General features: G+C 28.4%; 3 protein-coding genes across 3 annotated transcripts; 1 reads left to right on the plus strand and 2 right to left on the minus strand.

Annotated features, from left to right (window-relative positions):
* Positions 1 to 7526: 7526 nt before the first annotated feature.
* On the minus strand, positions 7527 to 8084 carry LOC113866608 (transcription factor DIVARICATA-like). The gene is made up of 2 exons (XM_027501424.1): positions 7915 to 8084; positions 7527 to 7767 (listed from the first exon to the last, which is right to left on the minus strand). The coding sequence occupies exons 1-2, from the start codon at positions 8082 to 8084 to the stop codon at positions 7527 to 7529; spliced, it is 411 nt and encodes a 136-aa protein (XP_027357225.1).
* Positions 8085 to 11162: 3078 nt separating this feature from the next.
* LOC113868050 (syntaxin-related protein KNOLLE) lies at positions 11163 to 12267 on the minus strand. The gene is made up of 2 exons (XM_027503603.1): positions 12213 to 12267; positions 11163 to 12133 (listed from the first exon to the last, which is right to left on the minus strand). The coding sequence occupies exon 2, from the start codon at positions 12111 to 12113 to the stop codon at positions 11163 to 11165; it is 951 nt and encodes a 316-aa protein (XP_027359404.1). The 5' UTR covers positions 12114 to 12133; positions 12213 to 12267.
* Positions 12268 to 17387: 5120 nt separating this feature from the next.
* Positions 17388 to 24283, plus strand: LOC113867851 (aquaporin SIP1-2-like). Its single transcript, XM_027503347.1, has 3 exons — positions 17388 to 17801; positions 21589 to 21861; positions 23901 to 24283. Exons 1-3 carry the CDS (start codon positions 17487 to 17489, stop codon positions 24054 to 24056), a joined length of 744 nt encoding a protein of 247 aa, XP_027359148.1. The 5' UTR covers positions 17388 to 17486; the 3' UTR covers positions 24057 to 24283.
* Positions 24284 to 25014: the final 731 nt, after the last annotated feature.

The raw sequence follows: 25014 nt of genomic DNA on the forward strand, positions 1-25014 counted from the left end.
CTAAGTGTTGGGTGTTACCACTTTTTGCAAGGAAAGTGATTACTCCAGAGCTTAAGTTCAAAGGGTAATCTGTGCGTTAACACTTTTTTCAACAATAGTAACCACGCCCATGAAGAAAGGCTCTGTGTTATTACTATTACAAATAATAATGATTGTTCCAGAATTGAGGTAAAAGGAATCAGCTGGGCGTGATCATTATTTTGAAGAAAAATGAACATGCACAAGTCTGGGTAGAAGAAATAAGTTGCGCGTGATCACTATTGCTGAGAAAAGTGATCACGTGCATGATCAAAAGGCAGAACAAGCTGCATTGCTACTTTTATCAATAAAAGTGATCGTTTCAAAAAGCATTCCAGCAAAACAAGTTGCACGTAACTCCTATTGTGAATAAAAGTGAACATGTGCATGATATTTGAGGCAATTCATCTCTGTGTTATTACTATTGTCAACAAAAGTGGTTGCTACATATGTGAAGACTACCAGAAAGCCTTCTGCGTGATTACTTTATGTTATAAAAGTAGTTATGCCAGAAAGGTGGAAAATCTATAAATATGAGCTTAGCTCAGAAACTTGGGATCTTTTCTCATTTTTCATTTCTACATCTTAGAAGGGTTAGAGAGGGAGATTGAGACGACTATCAAGCTCTGGACCTTGAGGAATCAGGCTAGGGATTAGATTTATGAAGAAATTATGCAACTCCTCTTCTTTCACTTTTTCTTTCTCTTTTTCTTTTAAGAGCATGTTCTGATTTCTTTTTGTTAAGGATTAATGGATCAGATTTTGATATTGTAAATTGATTATAGATTTGGATTTTAAGATCTTGATTGTATTGAACGTTTAATCATTTCCTTAATGCAATTCTTGAATTAGTTATTCAATTGAATTGAACCTAGAGGATTTTTATCAATGGAAGTTTTTGAACCTAGAGGATTTTTATCAATAGAAGTTGAGTTAATTTCTCATATCTGAATTGAAGATCAAGGTTATGGATATCTTAAGGATAAGAAATTGTGATCTTTTGATCTCTTAATTTCTAATACTTAATGCAATGTTTGACTGAAAAATACATAAGGAATTAAGGTAGTTTAGTTAGATATTAGGATCAATGAGGTAAAGAATTGTCCTTTGATTAAATAAGTAAAAATGATCATCAATCAATTAAGGAACTTAGAGTTCATATCTCATTCAGTTTTACAATTGATAAAGAGGTGAAATCATTCCTAACTTCATTTACATATCATTCCACTACCAAATTCGTCACTCTATTTTGCTATAATTTTCTGATTTCTACACTTTATTGCTTTTCTTTGTTAAATGATTCAAAACACTCCAAATTCGTTTGGCTCAACTAATTATTGATTTGTGAAGTACTAATCCCTGAGGACGATACTTGAGACTTATATTGATTTCTAAATTTTATTACTTACTATAACTACATAGTACACTTGCTAGTTAGTATTCTCTGAATTTTTTGTGACAAGTTTTTGAGTCATCTTTTTTACTATAGATTTTACTTTAATAATTTTGCATATATAGTCTTTTTTTTTATCTTATTTTTTCTTGTTTGACTACTTATTTACCTTAACATTTTTATTTCTATGACTCCCACTTTTTTATTTTAAGTCTAACATTCATTGTCATATAATATAATTAGTTTTATTGTAGTATAATAAAATTTTTATTTTAACTTGATAAATACTTTATGATCACAAATAATCTAAATACATTTCTTTACTTTAACCACTTAACTTGTATTCTATGAATAATATATTCATTAATTTCTTCATTATTTTATAGAATCAATCCTAAGTACATGAACTTGGAGACTTGTAGTATAATATAATTTTTATTTTTAATTACCATTGCATGATCATCATCTTATTTTTTTGCTAAAATTATAATGCATATAATGTTCAAATGGAAATTTTTAAATTCCAAAGTTCAATTGTTTCTCACCTTTAAGTAACCACTACTTGATTCTTGAATAATAATTTGTTGAGTTCTCTGTTTATCAATCTTAAAATGGATATGAAGAAGGAAGACTCTATTTTAGTAAGGCTCTCTTTTATAATCACTTTACAATCTTTGCAAATTCTTTTATCTAGACTTCTTACCAATTAAAAAGAAATTGATTTTCAACCTTGAGACTCCATTCTTATTAATGATACGATGTTCCTTCCTCTTCTTAAAACAAATGTTCATAATTCTAAAGTTGTAAGCCATTGAGAAATTATGAATATATTGTTCTACCTTATTTAACTCTCTAAAAAAACCATGAATCTTTGTAAAATGGATATAAAGAATGAAAACTGTTGTAGTACAGCTCTCTTATATAGTCATTTTATAATCTTTGCAAATTCTTTTATTTAGACTCCTTACCAAAAAGAAATCAATTTTCAACCTTACATCATCACTAATATGATTGATTAAACATCCACCATTGAGAATCTTTTCAACTGGTGAAACATTGAATCAACCACTTCAAGTCTTTCCAAAACTTTGTTTTAAAAGAACTTATGAGGCAACTTGTGGAGCATAAGTACTAATGTAACCAATAGTGTAACACATTTACTTATTATTTTAATTTGTGTTAATTTATATTGAAGATTTAAAATAATATGAATTTTTTTGACTTATCGCATTAAAAATTTATGAAAAATTTAAACATTCACTTTGTTTATTCAAATTGTGAAAATACCAAGATACCCAAGAATATATGAGACAAATATTTACTATTCATTATAACTTTGCTAATTAAATTTACACTTGATTAGTAAGAACATATACATATATATATATATATATATATATATTATTTTTTATTCAGTACAAAAATATTTATATATCATAATCCAAAAAATACATTAGGACTTTATTTACATAATTACAAAATTAAATATACTAAGTCCTAATGAGCAATGTACTCCCACACCAAAAATCCTAAGAGTAGGATCTTAGTCATCATCATCAAACCAACCCTCTATCTCTTCCAACTCTTCATAAAATTTTCTGGCATTTGCAACAACCCCTGCATTAGTAATCTACTCTCAAGTAAAAGTGATTAGTCTTTCCAGTTGATCGTGGTTGTGAAAGGTATTCACATAATTTATAGTTTCGAGCGTCCAAACTATCCCTCTATATACATACAAACATAAAGTATATTGTATTCTACCACTAACAGAATAATAAAAAAGAATATTATACTCTATTGTGAATTCTACTATACTTGCATCACTAGATCCATGTTCACTAGTTACTATAAATTTACAGTAGCAAACTTTCTGTCATTTTCTAAATCCACAGTTTAGTCTACATGAAGTGGTCTCTATGAAGTGGTCATCTTTATTTCCTGAAAGTATTTCTAAGGATGAGTTCTCTTTTTACTACTAAAACATAATGAACATACATATATGAATCTCCATACCATTAAATACAATACAACACATATCAACGATACCATAATTCATGCACATTAATTATATAACATCCTCTATCATTTTCTCATATACACACTTCCTCGTACACTGTGATTACATTCGAACGTTGCCTCCAACATTCCATGAGGTCTTACACTCATAGCTAAATGGTCGTCAGTTAGTCCATGCATATGGATACAATGTATAGTCCTACACAATAACATGCTCCTTAGCAAAAATATAGTTAAGAATCTAGTTGAGAAATGAGCATGAGACGTGTGATGCTTTTGCTCTAATCAGTATGCATAGCTAATACGAAAATATCAGCAAAAATATCAACAAATGTGTAGCAGAATTTTTCTAGTTTTAATACCCCTCACTCAAGCAAAAATCCTCAAGAAAAATAGATATTTAAGTAATTTTAGACATTCTAAAAACATAGTTTTCGAAACAAATAACTATTTCTCACCTCACTTTTTGTTCACTCACTCCTTCCTCCAACTAAAAACCCTATTACTCTCCAAACATCTTTCAAATTTAAGCTTAGATATCTTTTTCTCTTGATCTCAAGAAGATTTTGGTCTTTGAACGATATCTTCCACCAAAATGTTGCACCTTCTTTCAGATCTCGAGGAGAACTTAACCTTAGAGACATTATCTTTCCTCTCTTTGATTTCGAGAGACCTATTCCTAGGTAAGGGTAGTTGATCATAAACCTTAACTCCTATTTATATATTATTGTCTTAAAACTCAAATTTTATCGTTTTAGATAGTAGAGCTCTAATGTTATAACACAGTGATCTTGTAATTATAATACATGTGTTGTAATAGATTGATTGATGTGATTATAATATATGTATAGTAATACAACGACGAGTATGATTATAATATATGTATTGTAATGCATCAATTAATATGATTAGAACTAATGTATTATGACATATTGATTAATGTAAGAATATATGAAATGACATGATCTTAGTGTATGATTTGAAATATTAATGATCTGCTAATTATGATGTTTGAGCTGTTATAAATTTAATAATATAATATGCAAGCTAATATTATTTGATGTATACAATATTTAATGATGTTTTTGTATTACTTGTTCATTTATAAAATAAAGAATTTAGTGGAATGGTAAATATTCACCCTTGCAACCATTTTTCAGTAATTGAAACGAAGGATGATCATTCTAGGATTATATTCTCAATGGTATTGTAAGGAAGAATTTACTCTATTAGGATTTAAGTTATATTAAAGTTGTAATAATTTTGATTAAGTCCTAATTAGAAATTAATTTTGGTATGTAAATAATTTGATGTCGAATTTAGACACTTAAAAGATTTTATAAAGTTTATTGTAAATAATAATTTGAAGTATATTTGTAATATTTAATAGTTAATTCTCTCAATCCTACTTTCACCTTAATGTTCAATTTAAATTATAAAAATACATTTTTATGTTATGAACGAGATTTATATACAAAGTTTTAAGATTTTGATAACCTCCATTGTTTTAATATTTAAATCACATAAATTTTTTTAATTTATCTAAAACAATACCTATTTTAATTAAATTTTAGCGAAATTATATATATAAAAAATAAAAATGTTACACGACAAGATCATGATAAGTTTTTATCATATTTAATGTTTGATGTAGACGTGATAGAAATAATAATAACATAATTATTTAGAAAATAATAAAATTATCTCTTTTGTTTATATTTACTAAATTAAAATTTTATTTTTTTTACTGTGTATAAGTTATTTATTTTTTATTTTAATATATTTTAAAAATATAAAATAGAGAAGAGAGGGAAGTAATAGAATAAATTAAGGATATTTTGGAGAAGATAATTGCTATCATTTCCTTTCTTTTCTAACTCAGTCATATTCTCGTAATAACAATTACACTAGTTCAATAGAATATGATAAGTAATAAAAGAAATTAATCCTATCTTTATGCCTCAATAAACACTTGATTAAGAACATATATAATATACTATCATATCCTATCTACTTTTATCATGGCTACAAAACGGGCCTATAGTATCAAACTCTTTAGTTTTATTTCTAACTCATTTGATTTCTTAAAATATATAATGTTAATCTTTTTACAAATTTTGGTATTTACTACTTCCAATAACTTATCAAAATACTAATATTTTATGAACCAAACCATAAAAGTATGTTGAATTTAGATAACAACCTAATCCTAACACAATATTGTTGTAAGTGATCCATGTAAAATATTTTGATAAGTTTTACACCATTCTAAATTTTATAAATTAAAAAAATAATTTTACATATTAAATAAGATTAAATAAAAATATTTTTTTAAAATATAAAATAAATGATAAAAAATTAAAACTAAATTAATAAGTTTAAATGCTTGATAAAAGAAAGTTACGTGACATAATGAGAGAAAATATAATTATTAAAAGTATATTAGTTTAAAATTAAGATATTCAGTTTATATAGCGGTAAGTAAAATAATTTTACCTCATTTTATTTTTTATTAAAATCATAATAAAAATATAATGTATTACTCTATTTTATATTAAACAAAATAATAATTTAATAATCAATATGAATTTAATGAATTACTCTTTAGGACTAACATTTTGATCAAGGAAAAATACTTTATGTTTGCTAAAGCATTTCAGCTTGCTGATTTATTTTTTCTAAGCTTAAAAGCTTGTTTACTATAAGTAATAATATTTGGTAGCATACCAGTATTCTTTTTTTCAACACTACTTATATTAACTTTTTTATTTTTATTTTCAACTACGAGTTAAAAATAAATTTATAATTTTTATTTTTATTATTTTAAACTAATTTTGTTTACCCATTCAATTAATTAAGCCCTATTTTCTTTATTTTTATCACAAGCAATATTCATGATTTTTTCAAAACTTTTAAGCTTGGAACCAAGATTTTTCTTAGACTCCCTTATTCATGCAAAAATAAAAAAGAGTTTGGTCGGAAGAGGACATGGATAATTTTTGTGTCTAAGAGCAAAAGGTGTTTCATATGTATTATGAGTTAGTATTAACGAATTTTGAGTTCATCCAAGTTTCTTAGTTATTAGTTTTCATCTAACTTAATAATAATAATAATAATAATAATAATAATAATAATAATAATAATAATAATAATAATAATAATAATAGGATAAAATAAAGATAATTAGATTCACATAAAATAATATGACATTAATTTTACCTTCATTTTATTTATATTTTTGTGCATTCTTTTTATTTTTCATTTTATCTTTCTCTATTATTAAATAAGTAAAATTATATATATATTATTTTGATAAATTATTATTAAGCTCTTCCAAACGCATTCTTAATGTATAATATATAATTTTAAAGTAATTTGTTGACTGCAAAAGTTACCTTGAAATTGGCTATATATAAAGGTATATTAGTTGTGAGTCCTAATTATTGAATAAGAGTATGTTTAAGATTCATATTAACTAAGAAATTTTTTTAGGTATTATATATCTTTCTATTTTTTTAATTATATTTTTTAGGTATTATATATCTTTCAGTTTTTTTTAATTTTAAAAAATATACCTCTTTAATTTATTCTTATTTAACATGATAAGATAATTATAAAAAAAATGTAAAACTTCAAACCAAACTTCTTAGCTTTTGGTGGAAATAATTTTAAAAAAATATTTTTAATTCACATCTCATTTAAGATAATAAGATTCACATTTTGTATATAGAAGTTATTGTCTAACAATTAAGCCGTTGTAACTTCATCCATAACATTCTTGCATTATAGAGAAAATTTTCACTCTATTAATTTCAATTTGGAACCAAGTCCTTCTGTTTAACAATTTGAAAATACACTGAAAAGAAAAGTAACATTAAATAATCTATTAAAAAATAGTAAAACATTAAAATTCTAATAAATAAAAATAAAAATCAAAGATGAATAAACATCTTAAAGGATGACACACACATGGAAAAACTAAACAAATATGTTAACTAATATAAACTCTTTCATATTCCTATAATTGTTTGGGACCATACATATTAAATTGATAAGCTGACACGTTGTTTGATACGGCTACCATTTGGTCTATTAAAGTTCAACTGTGCTGGCAAAACGTGTCGTGAGAACGAGTCATTTTCTGAGAAGGTGGCTGTGTATCATCATCTAGAGTTAGGTCATGGATGCTTTCTCTTTTCGCCTGGTTCATATTCTTCTTACGGAGGAAATATTTCTGAGCATGACTAGCAACTTGCATGGGAGTTCTTGACACCACGCAATGCTTTGCAATGTTTTTCCAATTTCCCTTACCATATTTCTTCAAACCACTGAGAAATAACCTATTACGTGAAAATCAAATTAAAGGGGTATGAGATTCTTTTGAAGAATCATAGGATAGTGGAATTGCTTGATAAAAAAAGAATAGCAATAGACATTACAAAGACACATGAACATTAGAAAAAACGATAGCCAAAACAAGTTCTTACCTATGTTCCTCCGCAGTCCAATGCTTCTTCCGAATGGGAGGGGCCCTTGTGGGCGAAGCTGAAATATCAACGTTGAGGTCCAATTCCACCCGCGACTCATCATCACTGTTATGTTGTTGAGGATGTGGAGGCATTCTTCTTCCTTTGCTGACTCTTGAAAGAGATCTCATTGATCAAGACTCGTTCTTACCCCCAATATCTAAGGAAAGAAAGAGTTTTGAAATATAAACCCAAGCTTGTTACTATATATATATATATATATTGATCGATCTCGCGGCAAGACTCAAAGCACTGTTAATCTTGAAAGTTAGTTTTTTAGATATAACAGATAAGGTTTAGCAAAAACATAAATTAGTAGATACGGTTATCAGTTGCGGCATTTGATAAAGCCATCTACTACTCTGATCACCAATACTATTCTTAACTTCAAAGTCGAAATTTGAAAGGAATGTTCACCAATGATGATACAAGAAATTGGCTGAAGAGGATGTAGTTTCACTAAATGTTTCATTATATAGTTTACAGAAGTTGATTTGAAACCATTTCCTTCTATTTGACATTTTGGAAAAAAATTCAAATTAAATAAAATTCATGCGCAAATAAATATTTTAAAGTATGACACACGTATATATGTAAAAACTATAACAAATATACTTACTAATATAAACTCTCTCATATTATTATAATCGTTTAGTGTACAAAAAAAGGTACTAATATTATATCATGCTTTGATTATTTAAATTATTGTTATTTAAGACCTGTTAAGTTTATTATCGTACTTTTCAAATTTAAGCCATAGGGTACGTTACGATATATAATTTGTACTATAAACTTAACCATAAAATTTATTAAAATAAGTTTAAAGGAGCTTATAAAAATATTCAGTAGATGGATTTTTATTTAACTTAAATCACCATTATTTTATACAAAAATAATAATAATTTAGCTTTGTATTATAAATTTGAGTTCTTATTTTGGAATAAAATACTTTTAAGAGCTATTATTATCTTTTTCATTAACTCCGTATTTTAGTCCCGTATTGAACATTATTTTTGTTATTTTTTATTTTTCTCTAATTTTATTTCTTTATTTTTATTTTCAACCTAATTTTATTTAAATTTTTATTTTTATTTATGATATCAAATTGAAGATATTTTTTTTAAAATAAATTAAATTTTAAGATTATTACGATCTTAATCAATTTTATACTCTATAAATTTTAACAGATATATAAAATAAATGAAGTGTTCGAATTTTTAAGTTTTTCTTGTTTACTTGTCAACTAAAACAAAATTATTAAAAGGGGAATTCAAATATTGTATGTGAGAATTGAAAGATAGTGTATATATATTAGAATAACTAGTAATATATATTAGAACTAGTAAGAGTCTTTAGTCCTGCTTTGTCAACTACATTTACAAACAAGTTGAACTAGAAAGTGGTACTTTTCAACTAGTTATTGATTACAAACTTTTGAATTAAGTCTTGCAATGCACTGGGTATCTTTATTGGTCAAATTAAAATAAGGTTAAAGTGTCTCTAACTAACATAAATTGAAATAAGGAATTAAATTAAGTTAAAAGATATAGGACTTATTTTAAGATGATTATTTCAACAAATTTTAAAAATACTAATGTTTGGTTACATTCCTCTTTTTCTGTTTCTGTAGTCTGGTACTTTTCAAATTAGTTCCCACACACTGTTATAACCTTGATTTGGATATGTATAATTAATCAAATAACTAATTGAGGGGTAAACTTTGGATGATAATTTATCATTTTAAGAAGTTTAAACTATTTTAAATTAATTTTTATTTTTAAATTACTAATTTTTTGGAGTTGATCAGAACAATTAATATTTCTTAGAATTCATATTTTTTGTATTTCAAATATTTTATTTAGATAAAAATTTCAGTTTTAACCATATGCAAACTTTTATTTTTAAATATGTATTTAAAAGTGAAACCTTAATATTAAACTTTATCAAACAAAATATAACCACCAAACATGTGGATTAATTGGTAGGAGATTGTTTCAGTTTAATATGTGATACCAAATTTGAATCATATTTTAGTTTTTTGTATATTCTTCACGTTATTATGTTAATAACTATATACTATGGGTCTTAAGTAGAAGTACAAGCTTCTTGATCTTATCTTTTAGAGGAGTTGTAGCATTAGTTAAGTCCCAAAGTAAGACATTAAGACTAATTTGATCATACTTTCACTAAAAAGTAAGATTGTGTTAGAATTTTGGTGGCTATCAATAATATAAAGTTATTTCGTTGATATTATTTTTTTTGTCTTAAAAGAAAGTTTCTAAAAAATCAAGATTTATTGGATAACAAATGAATAGCCTTTATATATATATATATATATATATATATATATATATATATATATATATATTTAAAATGATTGAATGCTATTGCTTTGATATGAAAGTTTTTGTTCTATTTCAGAGACGTGGCTTGAATTTTAATTATTTCTTTTAGTATGAGCTTGCACCTTCCAAGTTTTTAGTTTTTTAGGATGTAGCCCAATCCAGCAATATAAAACTAAATCTCAAGTTCTAAAATAGAGTTGTAACCTTTGTTTTTTTATACAATTTTAAAGTTGTAACTCTTTTAGTTATATACATTTTTAGTTTTTTAGGATGTAGCCCAATCCAGCAATATAAAACTAAATCTCAAGTTCTAAAATAGAGTTGTAACCTTTGTTTTTTTATACAATTTTAAAGTTGTAACTCTTTTAGTTATATACATTTTGATGTATTAACAATTAACCCGCAAATGTAAAAAAGGACAAGATTCTGGAACCACTCTGTAGCAATATAACATGATTGCTACACAAAACTAACATGATTACTAGTCGGATGTATGCTACACAAATAAAAATTTGAAGTTGATCATCCATCTTGTGGGATGAGTAAATTTTAAATCCAAGTTCAACTTTTTAGCCCAGAAACTCAAAACATGAATTTTCACAGTCAACATATCTCACTTTTTTACTTAACAGCCTTTGATGCCATTTGATGATACAACTTCATCATGAATTTTCACACCCCTTTCAAATTTTCAATTATTAAAAATATCACAGGTTTAAGCTGACTTGCAAAACATAAGATGAATTTCATCATATCATTTACAAAACAACACCAAAGAAACAACGATGAGTCGTCGTACAACTCTGCACCCAGAAGGACTATGAATAAAATTCTTGAAACACATCTAACATCATTATAAAAACTTTAAGAACTACTAAAACTTGTGACAACAGGAATAATAATAACAAGAATCAAAATCAAAATGAGTATAATCCCAATACACATCCACTTCCTACTACTCCTCTGGTACTCCTTAGCACTCTGAAGACTCTTTGTCCCATCCTTAACATAATGCGAAGCATTCAACACATGGTGCTCAATATCATCCATTTTCTCACCTTGCACTTCAACCATCACAGCCATATCCAAAAACACTTGGTGCAGCTCCAACAAACTCTTCTCAACCTCTTTAGCCGTATCATGCCTATCCTGAATCTCTACCACAGTTTCTAGAACCTTCCCTCTCCCATGCTCCTTTATTGCCTTCCCCAAAACCTCTTCCTCATTCCCATTGCTAATTATCTTCTCAATAACTTCTTCATCTGGGTATTCCCCTGTCACAGTAAACACCCTTCTCCCAACCGTGTCTTTGTACTCACTCATCATTCTTTGCCTCAAACCTTGAAACTCCATCATCAACTCCTTCAGTTTCTTGCGTAACCCATTGGTCACAGCGATTCTTGTTCTGTAAATGGCTGGAGTCCCTTCTTTGAGCCCTGAGAGTCTTCTGTTAGAGGCGTTGGCACGGTCCATTTCTTCCAATTGGGTCCTTATTGCGCGTGCTTTTTTCAGCACTGTGACAATGTCTGAGTTGATTCTGTTACGCAATTGTTTCAAAGCTTCGGGTTTGTGAAGGGACTTGCTTTCCTCGTTGGCTTGTTGGAGTTTTCCGAGGATGTCGCGTAAATGGGTCATTTCGGTTTTAACCTTTTCTGCTTCTTTTAAGAAGAGACCCATGTGAGTATCCATGTGAGTCGTTGATGAGGTTAGTTCCACATCGGGTGGAGCATTGCCCGCTTCCAAATCCACGTCTTTCATTGCCGCTTTCTTCAGATCCACGTAGTTGGTGAAGGATTTGGTCATTAAATCGTTCATTTTCGCCTTTTGGGTATTCCCTGCATAGAAATTAAATCAATAAAAATCACAACTTTGGATTAATAAAATTGATTCATGGATCATATATGGAAACCATACCTTATAGAATGGTAAGAAGGGAAGGAACAGAAATCAGGAAGCGAAGTTTGTGAACGGTATTCCCTGCATAGAAATCAAATCAATATAAACCAGAACTTTCTATAAAATTGATCGATGTTGATATGTCGATCATGATTATAAATGGAAACCATACCTTATAAAAGGGAAAGAAGGGGCAGAAATTATGAAACCAAGTTTGTGAAGGGTAAGAGCTGATTTGAAAATGCTAAGGAAAAAGTAAGAGAGCTAGAGAGGATTTGAAAATGCCAAGGAAGTGAAGGTGTTTTATGAGTTGGGAATGGACCACATGGGTGAGGGTAACGGATAGTTTTATGAATGAAAGTAGCCGTTGCAATTCGCTTCCATGTCCCAACGGCTACATTTAGTTCAAATAATACCCTTTTGGTGCTTTAGTTAGATAGGTCAGACCTGGGCTAGTTTTTTTTAAGTTTATTTTAACTTTAACTTATTTAATTAATAAATTTAATTTAATTTTTTTTTAAAATAATTAATTAAATAAATAATATTTAAATTAAAAAAAAAGTCTATCAAGCTTATTAAAATAATATATTTAAAATTTGTAAAATTTATAATAATAAATTAAATAATTTTATATAAAAATTATAATATAGTAATTATTATTTGTGTATTTTAATTTTTTGTTTGTTAAGTTTATTTCTAAAACTTATTTAGTTATATTGCGTTTGTTAATTTAATATATAAGATTTTTTTTATTAAATTTGTTTAATAATTTATAAATTGATGTTTATTCTTTTTGTATGTGTACTAATTTACTTATTTAAATTAAATATATAATTTGAAAATAATAAATAGGAATATGTAATTTTATTATACATATTTAAAATATTGAATTATTTTTTTAATAGTTTATTTATATATAAATCTTGTAATTTTTTTAAAAAATATACTTATTTAAATGGTTTAATAACATATTTATAAAAAAATTTAATAATTTATTTGATGTTTTAATACGAAATAGGTCATTAAAAAGTTTAATAGGTCAAATCAAACTTTTAAAAATGTCATATTAAACTTAATAAAAAAGTCTTTTAAAAGTAGACATGAATTGGATTTGTATAAAACTAAATTTTATTTTTTTAAACTAATTTAAAATTAGTTTTAAAATTTAGATTTAGTTTAAAACTGATTTTAAATCTAGTAAAATATACTATTATTAAATTATTATATTAAAAATAAATTTTATAATAATTAATATAAATAAATTAATAATATAATTCTTTTATATTCATATTGTATTAAAATTAAATTTATATTTTTTACTTTTCATTATTTATCCACTACACAAACTAATTATACAAATTAAATTTTAAACTAATTTATTTTTTCTTTTAAAATTATTTAAAATAGATTTTAAATTAATTTTAAATTTTAGATTTAGTTTAAAAATGGTTTAAATTTTGGTTTTAGTTGAATATATTTACTATATTTAACAAAAAAAATATATTTTATGTATATACAAATACTTATCAAATAGATAATATAACATTTCTTCTTATTTATTTTATTAATATAGGAATTCATATTTATTACGATATATATATATATATATATATATATATATAATACATCTTAAAAATTGAAGAAAAGGTAAATTGTAAAATAGTATTGCAAAAAATGAGGATAGTTTAAGGGTGTGAAATGTGGAATTGTTCAATTGAAACTTGTTAGGTAAATGGGTTTGGAAAGGTTTAAAGTCTTCAAACTCATTGTACTTTGATATGTTACAGGTGCGATATGGATCATATACAGATATGTTAATTTCTTTGGAGGTAGCTCATAGTGCTTTAGATTGGTGGAGGGACGTGATATGAGTCCGTAAACAAACTGATGATTGGATAGATTCTAATGTCACACAAGTACTTGACAATGATTGTTCTTTTAGTTTTTGGAAGGATAAATGAGCGGAAAATATTGAATTGGTAAATTTATACCCAGGCTATTTTGAGCAACGACTAATAAAGAGGCACGAGTGATAGATAACAGACGATTTGAGATGAGTCAATAGGTGTGCGGAATTCCTTGGAAAAAGCAATTATTTTCATCGGAAGAGGATCTACAAAATAATTGTGGGAAACTATGGAGGGTAAGAGGCCGAGAGAAAATGTGAATGACATGTTGCTGTGGAAGTATAATGGTGACAAGAAATACAGTATGCAATTCACTTATCACTACATTCATCATTTCTTTACTGCAAGTAGTGGGGTCTAGTGCAGACCTTGCGCAGGATTTGAAAGATTAGTACACGCCAAGGAAAGTAGTGATATTTGTTTAGCGCTTATTGCTTAATGCAATACCGGTGTGAAAGAATTTGAGCAAACGTGAATTGTCGATTACCTCAGAAGCTTGTGAGTTGTGTGATACTGAAAATGAGGACATATTGCATCTTTTTTTGCATTGCAGTATTTCCATGAAACTGTGGTAAATGGTGTTTGAATAGTTTGGTATCAGTTTATGCTTACCTAAAAATTTGCACGAGATATTACTAAGTATGTGTGGAATCCAATGTAAAAAAAAGAAATAGAGGGAGTTATAATGGTATGATTTTCTCAAAGGCCCTGCTGCAAGCCACTTCCGAGAATGATACCTAATAAAATCAAATATTTCACTAACATTAACACATTGTTGTTGAAGAGACTGGTATTCCATCTAAATTTATCCTTAATAAAACGTTGATGTTTAGCAAAAAGAAAAAAGTATATTTTAGTGTTTAAAGTATATATTTAAAATAGAATATTTTAAACTAATTAATAAAATAATTTAAATCAATAACATTCATATTTAAATAGAACTTAAAACAAAGATACAATTTTATTTTCAATTAAAAGGTAATTCAAAAATTTTATTTTTGCAAAGATATTTTTATACAATTTAATCAATATTCTTTTTCCTATTTTTAATATTTGACAATGAATTGTTCTAAATTTTTTATATATAATAAATTTTAATATTTTTTATTAAGGAGAGTGTATTGGATTAGGATTTTAAAGGAGTTTTTTAGTTGAAAAAAGTCTTGCGGATTTTAAATGACTTTGCAGGATCTTCATCTTTTAAGACTTTATAGGATTCTACAAGATTTTAAAATCAAAATTTTAATAGATTTTGTAAGACTTTTAAGTCAAGATTATAATAGATTCTGTGAGACTTTATTAAATCACTTCATTCAACTCAAGTAATGATTATACGTTTTAGGAAATTTAATTTTAGTATTGAGATAGGGAATGATAACTCTCTTCATTTAGTTTGCTAATTGACTCATTAGCATTATCCAGTCCACTTTTTAAAGCATTCACTGGCAGCTGAATCCTCCTTAGTCCAAGCTTTATAGTTTTCTTTCTCTTTTCCCCTTTCTTTATTATTTCTTTGTGAATCTCTCATTTAAATTACTAAAACAATATATGTTAGAAACTAGTTATATAAATAATTATGGATAAGAACACTTATTAAATTTATATCTCACCTAATAGATATCTATATAATTAAAAACAATATTATAGCCTTATAAAAAGCTTAACTGCTATATATATATATATATATAGAGAGAGAGAGAGAGAGGGTATACATTATTATTTCTATATTTTAGATATTTAAACATCCATTTATTCAATTAAAAAAATATTATATGGTATAGACAAGTTAATTGTAGATATCATGATGTCAATTTCAACGTTCACTTCTTGACGCATGTTATAAAAAAAATTACTACTTAAAAGTTAAAATTTCAAGTATTTTTTATAAATAGTCAATGACACTGTTATTTACGTTTTTACCAAATACGGGAATAGAATGAGAACAGTAATACAGTATTATATATGAACAATAATGCAGTATTATTAGCAGAGAAAAAAATGGAAAAAACAAGAGCATAGAAAAAAAGAGATGAAAAATTTACCTAAAAATTCTTGAAGCACGTTGAAAAGTTATTTCAAACAATCTTTTAAAATCTGATGAGTTTAAATGTAATTGTTTTATGAATTTGATATTTATAGATACCACTAAAAAAGTCTTTCAAAATCCCTCCAATACAACGATCCTTTAAAATTCTTATATTTTTTAATACTAAAGGATTGTTTTTAAGTTGAAAAAAGTCTCAAATGAATATCAATAGATTTTAATAGACTCTTTAAAAAACTTAAAAATTCATATTAAATACCACTAAATTATTTTTAAGTGACATAAAATTCTGATTAAATATAACTAGACCTTTTTACTTAAAAAAAGTCTTTTAAAATCCTATAAAATCCAATATATAATATCATTTATAGTAATTTTATTATTGCAATTTTAAATATTATATAACTATTAATTCTAATAATTTTTTAAAATAAAATTCAATAATAATAAATATGAATTAATTATAATTTTAATTCTTAAGTTATGCAAAATATTATCATTAATTTTAATAAATTTTAATTTAATACAATTTATTATAAAATTATTTATATTTATATCATCAACAATATAATTGACTTTACACATATAGAAGTAATTTTAATGTTAATAAATTTAATTTCATAAATTTTATTATAGGCAGATGTAGTCAATTTTTAGGATACAAAATAATCATAGTCACTTAAAGAATATAATCAATAAACTTTGCCATCTCAAATTTACGGCGACACTAATTAATAATTCATTTTAAAATTTAGATTACATCACTCACGTAGAAACTTTACTGGAGAAAAGTCAAGTGTTTCATTTTAATCTTCTTGTTCAAAATTAAAATATATTAAATTTTTACATTATAATAATATATATTCAAACATTTGGTTTGATCTATTATGGAGTGATAATGAGATATTTTCTTAAAAATAACCTAAAAAAATATATCTAGTATGGTTTGGTTTGATCCATTTCCTGGAAAAAAGCACCCTGCAATTTTTAATAATTTATTTTTCTTTATTGGTTCGTTGAAGATGGTATCCTCTTGTTTTTATTGTTTCATCCTTTTGTTTTTGTTGTTTTCGCTGAACAGCCTCAGAAACTGATCTGATAAAAACATCATCATCCGTGAGCGTATCCAGGCACTGTTATCGCTCACGCCACTTCGATCCAAAACTGAAGTTCTCTCATACCGAAAAGGGTCCTCTTTTCTTTCTCTTACACACAATTCTAAAATAATTGAAAAGAGAGAGAAAAAAGGAAAGAAAAAAAAAAGAAAACAGAGATTTTTGCTGATTTGGAGATCCCCAAAGAAAAGTGTAAAGGGAAGGGATCCAAAAAGAGATAGAAAAGATGGTTAGTGCGATAAAAGCAGCTATTGGAGATTTACTGTTGACTTTCTTGTGGGTATTTTTTTCTTCAACGCTAGGATTGGTGACTAGCAGCATAATAAAAGCGCTTGATCTTCATGACGTGTCCTACAACGGTGTCGATTACCCTTTGATTTTGATAACTACTTCGCTCATCTTCGTCCTCGTTTTCATCTTCACCATTGTTGGCAATGCTTTGGGTGGTGCCAGTTTCAACCCCACCGGCAACGCTTCCTTCTATGCGGCTGGTGTTGGCTCTGACACCCTTTTCTCAATGGCTCTGCGTTTCCCTGCTCAGGTTTGTTAGTTACTTTTTACTGTTTCTTTAATTATTTAAGACAATGGTTGGGGGTGAAGTATTGTAAGTGCTTTTCGTGCTGTTCTTCAATTAAATTTGAAGTTTTATTTTGATAATTAACGTACTCCGTTTCTGAAATTCTAATTTTAATTAAAATTAACACTAAAAGTATGTGTCATACTGCACCTAAGGACTCATGCTGTAACATAACCGAAGGACTGATTTCTTTAGTTTAGGGGCAAATTTAATATATGCGTGAAAAGTTGGGAACGCAATTAGTAGTTTAGTCAAAATGATTTTAAGAACTAGTTAAAATGTAATTTATATTTTAGAAATTGTTTAAAAAATGGAAATTATATTCTGTTTTTAAAGTAGTTATTGTTTTAGTTTACTTTAAAGATTACATAAAATAATTTCTCAAAGTAATCATAAATCTATGTTTTTAGATTTTATTTGTTTTCAGAAGTTTAAATAAGCACACTATAAAATTTTAGTTATTATTTTTCAAATTTAAAATAAAAAGTAATTTTTATGAAAAAAGCTGAAATAAAGTCTCATTTTCTGATAAGGATTGATAGGTGTTGGATGACAAAACTGAAAAAGATGAACTCTGTTGCAAAAAGAATCCCCTTTAATGTGAAGGAGACAGAATTACATTATAGGGAAAAAGATTATTGCAATCAGGACCCTGGAGAATCCTACCCATTCAAGAATCCTATGAGCCTTGCTCCTCTGACAAACTTCAAAATACAACTCCCCAACCCCAACTAGCTTCCTTTTACCTATTTATATAAACTACTTTGCTTTCATTCTGCTACATCAGAATATTACTTTCTAATTTTTTCTTCTTCTTCTAGATTATACATTTTATTAGGTCTAACAATACTCCTCCAAAAGTTTCACTTTGTCATCAAGGTGAAAAATAGGAAAATATTCTGAATGCTTTCAGGAAGGTCTTACCATCTGATCAACACCTCTATATCTCCAGAACGGTTGCTGTGTGTTTGTAATACCTCTGCAGGATAGACCTGAAGTTCCATCTCTTTGGTTAACCCTGATGGTAGTAGTTGTGGCTAAGCTGTGGGGCCAAGTTGTAGGCCTCTTGTCCAATATGCTGGAATATTTTGTAGGGACCACAGAATGTAGGATTCAACTTCTCATTCAGCCTCTAAGCCAAGGACTTGATGCGATAAGGCTGTTTAAGAACACCATTTTGTTTATGTTTATGTTTATTAGCTTGGGACAACATTTTGCCTTGAGCCTGTGGTAAATTTCCTTAGTTCCTTCAACATTTTAACCCTGTCAGTCATAAGTAGTGGTGGGTATCTCCTAGATGATGTCCTAAAAGGAGCATTTTTGTGGCATTATGATGATTGGTATTAAACCAGCATTCAGCCCATGCCAACCATTTGTGTCATTGCTTGAGTTTTTTACTTGTTAAACACTTCAAATAGGGTCTCCAAGCAGTGATATACAACCTTTATCTGATTATCAAACTGAGGATATATGCTGTACTTAATTTTAGTTTTATCCCTGTTGATCTAATAAAAAGTTCAGTCCAAAAAAATGGCAAAAGAACACCTTGTCGTGGTCTGACACTATGGAATTTAGAAATCAATGTAATTTTGCTATTTGAGAAATAACTGAGGACCATCCTTTGCGGAAAATGGATGGCCTAGTGGTAAAAACTGTGCATATTTTGTTAAACTGTCTACCACAACAAATGTAGTGTCTTTACCTCCTGCCTTTGGTAATCCTTCAATGAAATCCATTGATTTATCAGACCATACCTGTGTATGAATTGGTAAGGGCTGCAATAACCTTGCTAGTGCCAAAGAATGATGCTTATTTCTGAATGTCCTATTTCATTCCTTCTCAAAAAAGCAAGGAAGCAATTCACTTATAAGTCATGAAAAATTTCAAGTGACCTCCCTCAAACTCCAGAGGAATTTCTAGGTACGACTGATCTCCCACTGTTGAACAACCTATCTCCTTGTAACTCATACCCTGAATGTGATTGGGAATTTATTAATAGGTACTGTATAATTGCACTGTCATGACTTCTGCTATCAGCTCCCTTTCATAAACTGATTTGCTTTGTACTCTTTCTGATAAGGCTTTACTTAGAACAGCTATAGTTTGTTGTCTTCTTGTTACAAAACCACCCGAGACCTCTACTAGATGCATCAGTTTTCACAGTGAAAATCTGCAAAAGTCTGGAACTGTATCAGTAACATAGTCATTGATATTCTAAGCTGATCAAACGTCAATTGAACTTGGGAGTTCCACTGAAAAACTATCTTTCTTCAATAATTGAGTTAAAGGCCTAGCAATCCTATTGTAATTCTTAACAAATCTGTGGTAATAATCGGTTACGCCTAAAAAACCCCTCAACTCTTTTACATGTTTGGAAACAGGCTGCAGCCATATAACCTCTATCTTCTTCGGATCAGATGCTACCCCTTCCGTTGTGTCGCAACCAATGTCGTGACAAGACAGCGAATGAAACAAAAAAGAAATAATTTTAAAATGGCAAAACTCAATTAACAAATATTTGAGTTTGGGAGTCGATTATGATTTACAAGCAGTGAAGTTAGGTACTAGCACCCTACATCACCAATTTTAAAATGGTATCTCAAGTTAATTGGATTTGGACGAACGTATAATAATTTTAAAATATTTAATTAAAATTAAGAATGTGTCACACATCGTTCTTTAGAAACAATTTTGTTGATTAATTTTAATTTAGAAAAAAGATTTAATTTTTTAAATAGTTGGTGGTTAAATTAAAAACAGTTTAAAATCACTAAGCCGTGAAAGCTAAATTAACTTCTATTAATATTTCGAGTTTTCTCCAATGATCTTTCGTTAGTTTAAGCTTTCTTCAGTTCTGAGTTCTTATATTCTCATTTACTGGCCTATGAGGAGATTTTCCACCATTATTTTCTTTCACTGATTGTTGCATCAAGTCCTCCAAGAGCTCCTAAATTTTTTTCATTCAAGCCTCTTGCAGTTCGCAACAAGATTCTTGAAGTTCCTTCTCAGTTGCTTCGGCCCTCTGATCCTCTTCCCTCTCCTTCCTCCATCCCTTGATTTCCCTCTCTATGGCATCCATGCGAGTATGTACCATGAACAGAAGCTCCTTACGTTGGGAGATCTGATTCCAATTGATAGGTACTGGATAACAAAACTGAAAAATATGATCTCAAAATTACACTATATGGAGGAAGAATACAATCACAATCAGGGCCCAACTAAACTACCCGTAGTTCCCTATTTATATCAACCACCTCCCTTTTATTCTGTTCTAACCGAATAATACTTCCTAAGCTTTCCTTTTCCTTCCAGAATATACATTTTTACTAGGAGGTCTAACAGTGAACTGATGCCTATAAGGAAATTATTGGTTCGAGAGAAAAATAGAAAATATTTATTTATAAAAGAAAGTATCTATTATATCAAAATTACAAAAAAATAAAGAAGAAAAAAAAAACAGGTCTAAGTACAAGGAGCTTGGTTTCCCTAAAGTATATTTTTGGTTCAAGTTTGAGTCTTGTGATTGAATAAAATATGCCAATACCAAAGGTCTTAGACAAAAGGATTTACTTTTTGAAGTAACTTATATAGTGTTTAGTATGGTATGTTAAATGCTTCTTAACTAATGTATTTAGGGTGCCCGTAACTAGCAACACCTTATTTTTATGATATTTGAGCATTTTTGGAGATATTTTTATATATTGAAATGAATTAATGAGAATATTGATGGTGCCATGGTGGTGTTATGCAGGCACTAGGTGCAGTGGGTGGTTTTCTGGCAATTATGGAGGTTATGCCACCACAATACAGGCACATGATTGGAGGACCTTCTTTGAAGGTTGACTTGCATACTGGAGCTGTTGCAGAAGGGGTGCTGACATTTATAATCACTTTTGTTGTTCTCCTCATCATACTCAGGGGTCCTCGTAGTGAGTTGGTGAAGACTTGGTTGATGGCGATGTCAATTGTGACTTTGATAATTGCTGGTTCTGCTTACACAGGACCAGCCATGAATCCTGCCATTGTGAGTGATTACTTTGTTTGCCTTCGTCACTTGTTATCTTTGATTTCCTTGTCTGAAATCTGAATCATATGTGCTGTCTGTGCTGGTACTAACCATGAGGGAAGCCTGAATTCTCTTCTTTCATTCGTTCCTTTTTCAGTTGATTCTGATATTCACCTCAATTTTGAAACTTTTTGTTGTCTATCCTTTTTAGCAAAAATTGGGAATTCTGAAATTTAACTCTTGTATCTTTTATTGTATCATACTGCTAGTCTGTTATGTGGTGTGGCGTGTGCATTCTTGTTGGATGATTGTGTGATTAGTTCCTAGTTACTCTTTTGGTTTCTAGGCATAACAATTACCAGCTGCAGAAAAGATTTTCTCACACCCAACAGATATGAATACTTGTCTGAATCTCGTGTGTGATGATACTTTTCTGTATTTCTCACATCATTGCACTGTTATTTTCATGTTAATTGATGTTTGACATCTCATATTTTTCTGTAGTTGGCATGACTTGAACCATGGAACACCATCCTTTTATATTTATGTTAAGGCTCACAGAATAAGAGACTAGTTGTATAAGTTATTGGAAATTGATAGAACCAAGGGCTGTGCGTGTAACATTTCTACATCTCTAATGAAGATAATGAAGTAACTATTAACATTGTCTTCATGTTGCTTTATTCATAAAAGAAAAGAAAAACCAGATCCTTGCCAACTGAGATGTCTCCCCTTTTATTCCTCATCTGATGTAATTTTGTTTTCATCTAAATGCCATGTTATTATTAAATCAAGCTGTTTCTTGCTTATGCCAATAAAGTGTCAACATATAGTCTTTTTTCAAATGCAAAATTATAATAAATCTGTGAATATTATGTGCCAGAAAAGAGTTAATGTTTGGATGTTGATATGTTTTGAATTTGTGTACCACCTGATTTTGTTGTTGTTTCTAGAATTTCAGCCGTTATTGACCCGTAGCTAAAGGTTACATTAATTGAACATGCTAATATATGTGTGTTCCACTTGTTCTTTCTATTACTCCTTTTTGGGAAATATCCAAGGCTGGTTTCTCATTAGTTTTGACAAGTAAGAATTGGGGAAGCTGTGTCGTAGGCCATGGGCACCAACAAAGCATGATACCATTGATAGATAAGTAGGTCTTTTAAGCATGTTAACGAGAGTTTGAACTCTAGTTCTGTCTTGTGTGTATGGAAAAGGCTCTGTTGAGAGATGAAAAACTGACTTCGGTGATCTCTACCCCTTAAAAGGGGTTAAGTCTCTGATAGAAACTGGTATCTTTATTAAGAAATACAAGAAGAAACTCTCAACATTACAGAATAAAACTCATACTCAAGAGTTCTTGGAGGGACTGCACCTCCTAAGCCAAAGGCCCTAACTATCTCACAATTGACAAGCTGCCCGCGTAAACTGCCAAAGATTGCTATGGTGCCTTTTGGCCTTTCTGCTATAGAAGTTTTTAGTCCCCTTATGCATGTTCTAAATTGTTAATCAGTAACCAAGTAGGAAGTAGGATTACATTTCTACAATTTCTGTAAGGTTTAAATAAACATTACTGTAGTTTCTTTTGAATAGATGATAAGGCGTTGGTTGTATGTGTGTTTGCTGCTAGTCACTGAAAAATAGATATCTATGCAAAATAGTTCAGTCAATTTTACTGTTCACTAGTCTGGAACAAAAGGAAAATATTTTATGCCAGATGCATGTGCTTTTTTAACTCTTCCATCCTTTCATGCTCTTTCTGGTAGAAATATAAATAATGCAGGATCAAATTTATTTACTTGAAGGTGATCTAAGATTGACTCTAAAAAGTCAAATACAGCATCAGTCCCATTAAGTGTTACCTAATGCATTGTATCATTATCTTTTGAAGTTTTCCTGTAGTTAACATTTTTCCTATGTGCAAAATCCTTAATCCTTCTGACTCTTTTTTATTTGGGTATATAACATTTGATGTTAATGTCAGCTCCTTGGAGGTGTGATACATAGAGATGCACAAGGAATATAACTCAATCATTGTTATTAATTATTATTTTCAGGCTTTTGGTTGGGCATTCTTGGGAAACTGGCACAACACTTGGGACCAATTCTATGTTTATTGGATTTGCCCTTTCGTAGGAGCAATACTAGCTGCTTGGCTGTTCCGTATTGTTTTCCCAGCACCACCACCAGTGGTAAAACAGAAGAAAGCCTGAAGAGGCATATAGTACATCTGGTTCATGTGCAATTGTTAAGCACCTTGCTAGAACATTAATAACTCTCTTTTTATTATTGTTACTATTTTATCATTATTATGTTGGTATAAACCATTTTTTTATCATCTCTTGTTCATTCCCCTCTATTCTGTTGTTGCTTGTGACACCAGCCTTAAGCTGATTATTGAACAATTTCTTTTTTGAGTATAAATAGTTAGACATGTTTCGCATAGTGTGTATTTTTTATTTTTATTTAGGGTAACAAAATTTTCATCATGAAAATAACGTTGACATTGTGTTTCCGTTTACTTGAATTCTTTTGGATAATTTAAAACTAAAAACTGTATGTTTCTAAAGTTTTGAGGTAATGGAAAAAACTTACATAGTTTATTTAAGCATCTGTGGTGTTGATCTCAAATAAAACACAAATAAAACTAATTATTTATTTGTACCTGTATTAATATACTTTCAAAAATATTCATTATTTCTCGAAATGTGTTAGTCGCCAAACACAAATTTTAAAAACATTCATTTTATTAAATGGTGTTAGGAACTGACTTCCCAAACAATTTTTTTGTAAGAAAAGAATCACATCGAGAAGTTGGTTTTTTTAAAACTGAATCTTTGATATAATTGACTTTTTCATGTGAGGTAGTTTTATTAAATATTTGTAAAGAAAGAGTGATTTTACTTGTCTTGAATATGATTACTTTCAGAGGAGGATATATGTGATCTAGACAATAAAAAATTAAAATTTTACAATAAGATAAATGAGTTTATTTATATTTTGTATATTTATTCATCATTTTTTTAATATCTCATTAACTATTTTTATTTTATATTTATTGAAGAGAATGACAATAATGTAGAATTTATAATCTATATTATAAATTTATATTAATTTAATTTTTTTAGACTTTGTTTGAAAGTTTGTAGAGAAACTGAAGAAAAGAGTTTG

This window comes from Abrus precatorius, unplaced genomic scaffold, assembly GCF_003935025.1.
Source record: "Abrus precatorius isolate BTA unplaced genomic scaffold, Abrus_2018 Scaffold5, whole genome shotgun sequence".
NCBI lineage: Eukaryota > Viridiplantae > Streptophyta > Magnoliopsida > Fabales > Fabaceae > Abrus > Abrus precatorius.

What these genes read in the sequence shown, in the direction of transcription:
- LOC113867851 (XM_027503347.1), top strand. Translation starts at nt 17,487, where the DNA reads ATGGTTAGTGCGATAAAAGCAGCTATTGGAGATTTACTGTTGACTTTC. An exon ending in CTCTGCGTTTCCCTGCTCAG is followed by an intron (nt 17,802 to 21,588) that starts GTTTGTTAGTTA and finishes GGTGTTATGCAG; the next exon opens with GCACTAGGTGCAGTGGGTGG. An exon ending in CAGCCATGAATCCTGCCATT is followed by an intron (nt 21,862 to 23,900) that starts GTGAGTGATTAC and finishes TATTATTTTCAG; the next exon opens with GCTTTTGGTTGGGCATTCTT.
- LOC113868050 (XM_027503603.1), bottom strand. Translation starts at nt 12,113, where the DNA reads ATGAACGATTTAATGACCAAATCCTTCACCAACTACGTGGATCTGAAG.
- LOC113866608 (XM_027501424.1), bottom strand. Translation starts at nt 8,084, where the DNA reads ATGAGATCTCTTTCAAGAGTCAGCAAAGGAAGAAGAATGCCTCCACAT. An exon ending in TGGACTGCGGAGGAACATAG is followed by an intron (nt 7,768 to 7,914) that starts GTAAGAACTTGT and finishes TTCACGTAATAG; the next exon opens with GTTATTTCTCAGTGGTTTGA.